Raw genomic sequence first — 9,362 nt, 5'->3', positions numbered from 1 at the left:
GAACGACTAAGTCACTCTCCCAAAGTACTCACAAGCACATATAACATATTCAACATTCAATCTCAGTGCCCCAGCAAGTTGGACCCCTGACCAGTGACTATAAAGTACATAGACTTCCCTTCTTTCTCCGCGAAACAGCCGGTAAATTTGAACGCCTGCCGCTGGGTTGGCAGTCAGCTGTGACCCATTAGGTCACCAGAGCTCCCTCAGGTCATACACAGGTGTATCCAAAGGCAGAGTCCTGAGACTAAACCCATTTTGATTTTGATCTAAAACTCCAGTGAGGATGATGGTCAGGACTAAAAAAGGGGGCAATGGTAAATGCAGTCTGGCTGGCCTCCTTCCCATGAAAATAGAACACTTCAGTCAATGCTGGAATAAAGCCAAGAGAGGGAGGCTGCTGAACCACCAACAAACTATCCACTAAAGATCTTGCTAAAGATTTACTGCATTCCCTGTAAGTGCCAGGCACGTGCCAATTATTCATTCTCTCAATCATGTTGAGCTGGGCTCCCATACCGCTCTAGATTGTAATGTGGACTAACAGCTTTGTCTCCCCTTTCTTCCCTTCCAATCCCTAGGACCAGGGCCCAGTCTCCTTACGGTGGCAGCCAACTGCCTGTGGTTGTCAGCTGTCAGTTTCCAGCGCACATGGGAGTAACAGACTGTGAGCATCAACCGGCTAGGCCCTGCCACTCCATTCTAAAAACAACTCTCCGCCATCTACTTAGCACTTACTTTGTCTGGGCCAAGCGCCAAGGGGATCGGGGCTCTACCATTCCGGAGGGGACACGGTGGGTGTGCAGCTAGATGCTGTGGGCGCGGGGGACAGCAGTGCCAGTGACCCACACCTCTTCCCCTCCAGTTGTTCGGTGGAGTGGCAGGTTTAAAGGGTGGAACTGGACGTCGCTGCTGGCACCCAGATGGTACGACAACCGGGAATCGAGTAACTGGGTCACTGGATAGGAGTCCAGATCTATGGGGCTAGGACTACCTTCAGCCCCAAGATCCTGTCCATTCTGGCTGGGGGAGAAAGTGATTCTTCACCTCAGAGAGAGGGGGCCCCTGGGGAGTGACAATCATCGAGTTTTACAATAGTCAAAGCGCAGCGTGCACTGAGGGGGCGGCAGCCTCCCCTCGATGTAAAGGGGGGCGGGCCTCTGTCGCTCTCCGCCCACAAACATCTCCCCTCTCCAGGGTGGTCATTCCTCGGCTTCAGGAGTTTTTCTCCCCAACGACTCCTCTCCTTACGGTCACTCACCCGCTGGGAATATGTGACTAGGAACGAGCAACCGCCACAGCAATGCCGCCACTGAGCACCGCCTGCCGAGGGGGCGGGGCGACCGGGGGGTTTGGTAAAGGTATCAGGTTGCTAAGGAAGGAGGGGGAAGAGGGCGGAAACCACTGGGGCAGGCACCGGAAGCCCCGCCTCCAACATGGCCTCGCCCAGAGGCTGGTTGGAAGCCACCCTCCACCGTCATGTGACGCGAGCTCTCGCCCCACCCGTCTGCAGCCACTCCCTGTCTCCGTCCCCAAGCTCGAGAGGGCCACGTGACCTGTCCAGGGCCAGTCACGTGAGGCGCGGATCTGAATGGGAGGGGGTGGCAAAGGGGTCCAGCGTGGCTGTAAAGGAGGAAGATGGCGGGGTGCAGGGGGTCTCTGTGCTGCTGCTGCAAGTGGTGCTGCTGCTGTGGTGAACGTGAGACCCGTACTCCAGAGGAGCTGGTACGGAACGGCCGAGGCTGAGTTGGGGAAGGGGTAGTTGCTAAGGGACGGTGGGAGGCGTCGCCGGACGGAGGTGGGGCCGGACCGATTCGGCCTGCAGGTGGCAGCGGGTGGGGCCTGGGGACTGCAACCAAGGCTCTCAAAGCATCTGTCCCACTGCATGTGCCCATGGCCAAGTCTGGAATCTTTTCTCCTAGCCCCTCCCAGGGATTCGAGAGAGATATTCCAGGCCAGCTCTAGTTAATCAGTCCTACTCGTTATTTCTTTTTTTTATTTCCATCTGAAAGGAGTTTTGGATGAAAGGGTTTTCAGAATAAGTCCCTGCGCAGGAAGGACTTTATGCTTATGCGACTGTTTTAGTTTCTCCTTGTAGAGTTTCCTTTATCCCTCACCCTTTCTGGGTCACTGACTATCCACTTCCCCTCTGCAAAGCATAATGGAACGCTTGAGTAGCTGTGTCCCTTGAGTTGACAGCTCTCTTCTGTTTTCAGATTTGACACATTGTCAGATTGGAACCTGGAATTTTTGGTGTTTTACTCTCCCCCTTAGCATGTCCCTCCTTGGACATCTTTGAAGTATCCTAAAGACAAGAGTGATTATTTGGAGAATGTATTTATATGTTGTTGTTGTGTGTTGTCGAGTTGTCTGCGACTAATAGCGACCCTGTATGTACAGTAGCCTTGAATCCTGCCCTATCCTGAGCCAATCTCATTGTCATATAGGTGCCAAAAAGAATTCTTCTGTATGACTTTATTTTCAACCACATGACCTTCCACCCGGAAATATCTTTTTTATTTTTTAGGTCATATTACCATTTGCTATAACGTATCGTGATGATTTAGAAACCAGCAACTGGTTTCTTTTAGCACTTCTGCCTCTTTCCACTTTTAATTATTAAGAAGATCTCTTCTCTGTGAATCTGTTTTTCTAGACTATCCTTGGAGAAACCCAGGAGGAGGATGATGAGATCCTTCCAAGGAAAGACTATGAGGTGAGATGCTGGGATGCTTTCTTGGGAAATCAGAGTACAGGGTGGCTTCATCGCTTCACGTGAAAGCATTAAGAGTTCAACCAGAGATGCTCTTTGATGATTAGATAGTCCAAACAGTAAGTGGACAAGGGGCGATCAAGCTCTGGCAAGAAACCCCAAAACAGTATTTGAATGACTTTATGGTACTTTAGCCTGACTAAGGTATGTATATGCCATTAAATTGTTTTTATTTTACAGCTTGCAAAGACGCAAAGTCAAAGCACCACATAATGTTTATTCATAACAGTTGTGGTCCAGGAAGCTTTCCTTCTCTTCTGAGAGAATTTAGTTTTCAGATTTTTATTTCTTGTTCTAGGAAATCCTCTCTGAAATGTTTTTATTTGTGGTTCTTTGTTTTCAGTACTCTTAGAGTATGGTTTTGGTTTTTAAAACTTTTATTTCCATCCATTCCTCAATTTCCCATTTCTATTGTCCTTCTTTCCTATCTCTTGCCTTTCTGAAATTTTATTTTGACTCTTGCTCATTTGATCTCGAATAACTAATTTTCTGAGTGTGTACCTCCATGGTATTCACCTTGTTTTTAAATGTTTACCTAAAAGTTGAGCCAGCCACATGGAGTGAATTATTTTTCAGGCTTTTTGTTGTGGTTGTCTTTAGTTTGCTTCCTCACCCCCCCACTCCCTCATTTCCAGACTTTAATGGTGACTAGTGGCCATAGTCTTGGAGGTTCCACCAGTATCTGATCTATAAACCTGGTTTCTGAGTTTTGTGATACATTTCCTTCCCATTTTATCAACATTCTAATAGGATCCCTTTCAGAGCATTTAATGGTAGTAGTTAAGCACCATTTACCTCTGGCCTCAGAGTTCAGTAGCCCCTTGAACTACTTGTTATCATATGAATGCATATTTTTAGTTAAGGCCAATGTGGGATCCCTTGGTCTGCAGAGAGAGAAACAGGCAGAGGGACAAACCAGGGAAATACCCACGACCTAAAGTGGATTAGAGTAGGTTTTATAGTGTCTTTAGGAAGGGAAGGGAGGGTCATTCCATTGTGGTGTAGCCAGGTGGGTGGTCTTCTAGGGAGGGAAGGGAGAGGCATTCCAGGTACTGTGAGGCTGTTCACTTCCTTTGTTGACATGTTGATATTCCTTGAATCCTTTGTTCTTCCTTTGACCTTGATCCTGGCCTGACATCCCAGCCTCTTTAGTGAGAAAAAAGGGCAACGTATTCTTTCTAGCTACTTCCAGCTGAACAGGTGCTAAGAGCTGGGGCTCAGAAGCTGAGCCTGGTATGGCCCAGGACTAGTAGCCAAGGGAGAATATGGATGTTACAGCAGCTGGTTCAAGTTTGTCATTTCTTTTAACCTGTGAAGTAAGAATTCAAAAAGGCAGGGAGTGATTAATGACAATATGAAGAGCTACGTAGAGCTTGGGATCTGAGTGAGGCGAAGAGTAGTGGGGGGTAGTGATTAGCAACAATATGAAGAGATACTTAAGGCTTGGGATTTGAGTGAGGTGAAGAGTAGTGGGGCCCACCATTTGAGAGGTGTAAGTCTGCTCAGTGAGAGGAGCATGCTTCACCTGGGGAAGGTGGTGCCAATGGGTGTTACTTATGACCTTAACCACTGTGGGGGTAGTTAGGATGACTGTGTAAAGTCTATCTTAGAGCGGTTGAAGAGGTTTGGGTGCACGCGTGACATTTGATGAGGACAACATCTCTTGGGATAACTCTAGCTGTCTGGTCTAGACTTTCAGGTGAGGGTATGGGAATGCAGTGGTCTGCATGTTCCCGGAGTAATTGCCTAATGAGGGAGAGATGAGGAAGATAGGATGCTAAAAGAGGTTCAGTGGGTTGTTTATGGTTCAGCAGAAACACTTGGCTGTACATCAGATCAAAGGGGCTCAGGAAGGGTGGTGAGCGGGGAGTTGCTTGGATACAGGCTAAGGTAATAGGAAGTAAGTTGCTGCTTTCCACACTGTTTATGGAAACCACAACATAGGCTACTTAATGGTAACCCTTAGAAATCATACAAATGCTACTGTTAACAGAGTATGGTCTGGATTAGGGATGGGTTGGAGGGGAGTAGAGCCCATATCTGAAGGACTTAAGGGCAGCAATGATCATAATAAGTTGAGGAATGGGTTATTCGGGTAGGGAGGGAAGTAAAGAGCCCATATCTTTAAGGACTTCAGGGCAGCCATGGTTATAAGTCCAGGTGTCTACTGGAAGTAGGGTGGCCGGTTTGAGGGACAGTGATTGAGAGGTTCTTGAGAAAAAGCAGATGAAGCTTCTGTATCCTCCCAAGGCAAAGTAAAGATAGGAAGTTGTGGGAAAGCAGGTTTTGGGAAAGCAAGTCTCAGAGTTTATTGTTGGAGAAGACTTGCAGAGGGCTTCTCAGGGTGAGTTTAAGCACCTCTTTAGTGAGGAGAGCTGCTACTGCTAGGGATCACAAGCAGGGTTGCCATCCTTGGGTGATGACATCATGTTGCTTAAAGAGGAATGTAATGGGGTACAGGTGGGTCCAAGAGGCTGAGCCAAGACAGCAGCAATACCCTGTTTGCATCAGTTATAGACAGAAAGGTTTAGATGGATTTGGCAATACAAGGGGTGGGGACTGTAAGAGGAGATGCTGGAGCTTGAGGAGAGCTTTTGACTGAGGTGAATCTAGGGGTCCTTGTGGGTTGGCTTTTGCCACATCTTAAAGGGGTTTTGCTAGTAAGGAAAGCTTGGGAATCCCGTGTCTAAGGAAGCTGATAAATCTGAGAAAAGAGAGGATTTGATCAGCAGTTTTTAGTAGCTGGAAGCTTTGGGGGTCAATTGAAAACCAAGACACTTAACTGTGGGGAGAGACAGTTGGACCTTGGAGGAGGATACCCTGAATCCCTTGGAGGCCAAAAAGTTAGGAAGTTGAGCATTGTGAGTTTGTGAAAGTTGACTTGGGGCCACACAATAAAAGATCATTAACATTGCAAAGAATGGAAAGTAGGTGAATAATAATGGGTTTTAAACTTTTGTAGTGTTTTGTAGAGATAGGGAATTGGGGTCTAGCAGGAAAAGAGAAGGGATCTTTCAGAGTAACAAGAATAGGTTGATGGTGAGAGGCTACAGATGGAGTGGAAAGATCCCTTGCAACGGGGTTGACAATGTGTGCTAATAGTGGTAGTAGAGAAAGGGTCTCAGAGGGAAGGAGCGCTAAGGAGAATAGAACTAAAGTTTGGTCAGGCAAACTAGGTTCGCTTGGCTCCCAGTTTAGCACAGCTCCAAGTTTATACAGGAGATCTCTACCTAGGAACAGAGTTGGACATGTAGGGATAATTAGAAAAGAATGGGTATTTGTCAAAAGTAATAAGGAGGGCTTGAGTGGTAAAAGGCCTAAGGGAGGCCATCAGTTCCCATTACTGAGACCTGAGAAGGGAAAACAGGACCTGAGAAGGAAGGGATTACTGAAAAGGTAGCCTCCATGTCAACCTGAAAGGAAACTGGCTTCCCTGCTGCCTTCTGAAGGGTTACCCAGGCCTCTGCAATGGGGATGGGGTTGCTGAACCCGGGCATCTTCAATCTTCAGCAGCCCCGCCTAAGAGGTTGGCCGGGATGGGGACTGGGTTTGGTGGAGGCAATACCCTGCCGCGACTATGCACCAAAGGACAGTTGGCCTTTGAGTGGTCCAGTGTCCCACAGATAGATTAAGGCTATGTTTTAGGGCAAGATTCAAGGCAGTGGTTAGCCCATTGACCTTCTTTGCCACACTTGAAGCATGCACCAGTAGGTAACCAGCTTGTTGAACGAGGGGGTGTTTTCTGACCACTCACCACTGCCATTGCCGCTGCCTAGGGCAGTTACCAGGGCTTGGGTCTGCGGATTCACTTTCTGGAGGGCATGAGTCTCCTTCTTAGCCTCTGCCTGTTCTTGGGCATTAAAACTTTAAATGCCATGTTACCAGGTCTCGAATGGGTGTTTGGGAGCTGTCCTCAGCCTTTTTGAGTTTCTTTTTGATATTAGGGGCTGATTGATGAGTAGCTAGGACGGTGGCCCCTGCGGGGGAGGTAGGGTCTAAGTGGGTATACTGAGTCAGGGCTTCAGTGAGACGGTTAAGGAAAGCAGCTGGGTTCTCATCTTTAGCTTGGGTAAGCTTGAGATTTCTGAGCCTATCAAAATTGACTGCTTTATAGGAGATGATATGTAGGCCAGCTAACAGACACTGACTCATATGATCAAAAAAAGATGGCTCGACCACCAGTCCTTGGTGAAGGACATCATTCTTGGAAGGGTGGAAGGACAGCAAAGAAGAGGAAGACCCTAGATGAGATGGATTGTTACAGTACCTGGGGCAGTGGGATTAGGTGTGTCAGAGTCAGTGAGACTGGCTCAGAATAGGGCTGTGTTCAGAGCTATTTTGCATAGGGTTCCTATGAGCCATGGGTGATTTGATGGCACTTAACAGCAACAACATAGCATTTCAACCTGTTTTTATCCTCCTGCCTGATAATGTTGTATTGGTAGGTACTTTCCTACAACATCTTTTTAAATAGGTACACAATTTTATTGCACTATGGTTTATTTCTCTTTAATTGCTTCTAACTTCACTACTTGATGAACCTTATGTTGTTGTTGTTGTTAATGTGCCATCAAATTGGAAGTTACCCTTAGCTGACCCTTCGCAGATTTTCAAAGGAAAATTGCCTGTCTTTCTCTTGTGTAGCAGATGGTGGATTTGAACTGACAGCCTTTGAGTTGGCAGCACAACTCCTTACCCACTAGGCCACCCCTGCTCCTCTGTTGAACCATCTAGTGATGTGCATTTTTGTGAGTCCTTTTACAAGTTCCTTAGGATTAATTATCCCAAGAAGTGACATTAGTTATCCCTTGTTTTCAATACCATGTAGACTCTTAAAATTCTGTTTACTTGACAATGGCATATCCATACCAATTTTCTTTTTAGTTTTTTATCTTTGTAACTGTTAGGCTTTGACTTGAACTCAGGCATCTCAGTGATCATAAAGATGCTGCAGGACTAAGTAATGTTTTCTTGTTTGTAAGGTTACTTTGAGATGGAGCCAACTCAGCAGCTAACAGTGTTTCAGCATGTAAGGATGAGCAATTTCCTCCCGTGTGATTAAAACCTCTGAAAATCCACTGGAGGGTTAGCTGTGGGTCAGTTCCAACTCTGTGGTACACCACCACAACAACGTAAGGCATTAATTTCATTTTATTTAATTAATTAAATAAATTTATTTCATTAAATAAATTAATTTTATTTTTTAACTTTCATTGTGGAGTATTTCATTATGGAGAAGTTAGCCTTCTTTTGAGTTTCCAAAACTGTAAATCACACAGAATGAGGTTGCCCGTATTTTTCCTGCACAGCCCCTGATGCATTTGAACTGCCAGAGAAATTTGGCCTCAGGGTTAGCATCCCAGCTCCCTACAAGACTAGGCCACCAGAGCTCCCTCTCTAAATAAAAGGACCTTTTTCCTTTTTTAACATTAAACAGTACTATTATCACACCTTTCAAAATTAAGAATTCCTTGATAGCATCAAATAGCCACTTGTCAAATTTTCCACTTGTTTGTGGGTTTTTTTTACTGCATTTATTACTTCTAGTTTGTGTGAATCAAATTCCAAAGTAGGTCCTTACATTGTAGTTGTTTAGTTAAAGTCTCCTAAATCTCTTTCATCTGTGGATTTCCTCTTTTATCTTTTTCCCCCTTGCCATTTTTTTAATGCCATTTAAAACCATAAAACCAAAGCCATTGGCAGCTAGTTGAATTTTCATGCTTAGCAATGATATAACTTAGAAGAATGTTTCTCCAAAATATAATAACAACCAACTTTAGAAAGGTCCTCCCGGAGGTCTTGTTGACTCTAAACAAGAGGTTTAAATTAAAAAAACAACCACTATAGTATGTTGTTTTTGTTGTTTTGAGCCATTGAGTCTGTGATGTATAGCAGCTCTGAACCCTTCCCTTTCCTGAGCCAGTCTCACTAATTCCGACACACAAACCCCCATTGCCTCAGATGCTGTATCAGTCCATCTTATCAGAGGTCTTCCTCTCCTGCACTGTCCCTTCACCCTTCCAAGCATACTTAGCCTGGAGAGACCGGTCCTTAGAGAAGGACATCATGTTCCAACTCAAAGCTGACCCTAATAGAGGGTCCAAGGCTGTAAATCTTTCAGGAGGAGACTGTGCATCTTTCTCCAACAACCATTGGTGGATTGAAACTCTCAAAGAAACATGGGCTTTGGTTAGCAGTGCAGCTAATTATGGAATACACCACCACCAGTCTTCCCACGGAAAACTTCCCTTAAATTGGATTCTGGCTATGAGAGATTAAAGGTATTGTATCCCACTCTTTTGCAACTGTTTGGTTTATTAGACATGGGGAATCTTAGAAGTCAACATTGTTTTTGTTGTTGTTATGTGCCGTCGAGTCGCTTGCAACTCATAGTGACCCTATGTACAACAACCCTAAACCCTGCTCTATCCTGTGCCATTCTCACTGCCCCTGACACACCCATCCTGATTACCCCAGTCACTGAATCAATCCACCTCATAGAGGGTCTTCCTCTCCTGCGCTGTCCCTCTACCCTCCCAAGCATGATGTCCCTCTCCAAGGACCTCTCCCTCCTTACAGTATGCCCAAA

At 45.9% G+C, this 9,362-nt stretch overlaps 1 protein-coding gene across 2 annotated transcripts in view; it reads left to right on the top strand.

Annotated features, from left to right (window-relative positions):
- The first annotated feature begins 1,475 nt into the window (after nt 1-1,475).
- The window catches only part of CLCN6 (chloride channel, voltage-sensitive 6), a 40,036-nt gene continuing 32,149 nt past the window's right edge, over nt 1,476-9,362 (top strand). For both annotated transcript variants that reach the window (XM_006885750.1, XM_006885749.1), the window contains exons 1-2: nt 1,476-1,725; nt 2,657-2,716. In XM_006885750.1, coding sequence (XP_006885812.1) covers nt 1,639-1,725; nt 2,657-2,716 — 147 coding nt within the window. In that variant the 5' untranslated portion in view covers nt 1,476-1,638. The remainder of the gene's footprint in view (nt 1,726-2,656; nt 2,717-9,362) is intronic.

The sequence above is a fragment of the Elephantulus edwardii genome, unplaced genomic scaffold (assembly GCF_000299155.1).
Source record: "Elephantulus edwardii isolate Elephantulus edwardi_28Jun2011 unplaced genomic scaffold, EleEdw1.0 scaffold00045, whole genome shotgun sequence".
Lineage (NCBI taxonomy): Eukaryota > Metazoa > Chordata > Mammalia > Macroscelidea > Macroscelididae > Elephantulus > Elephantulus edwardii.
The sequence above is the reverse complement of the archived record's forward strand: the minus strand, read 5'-3'. Positions and strand labels throughout refer to the sequence as shown.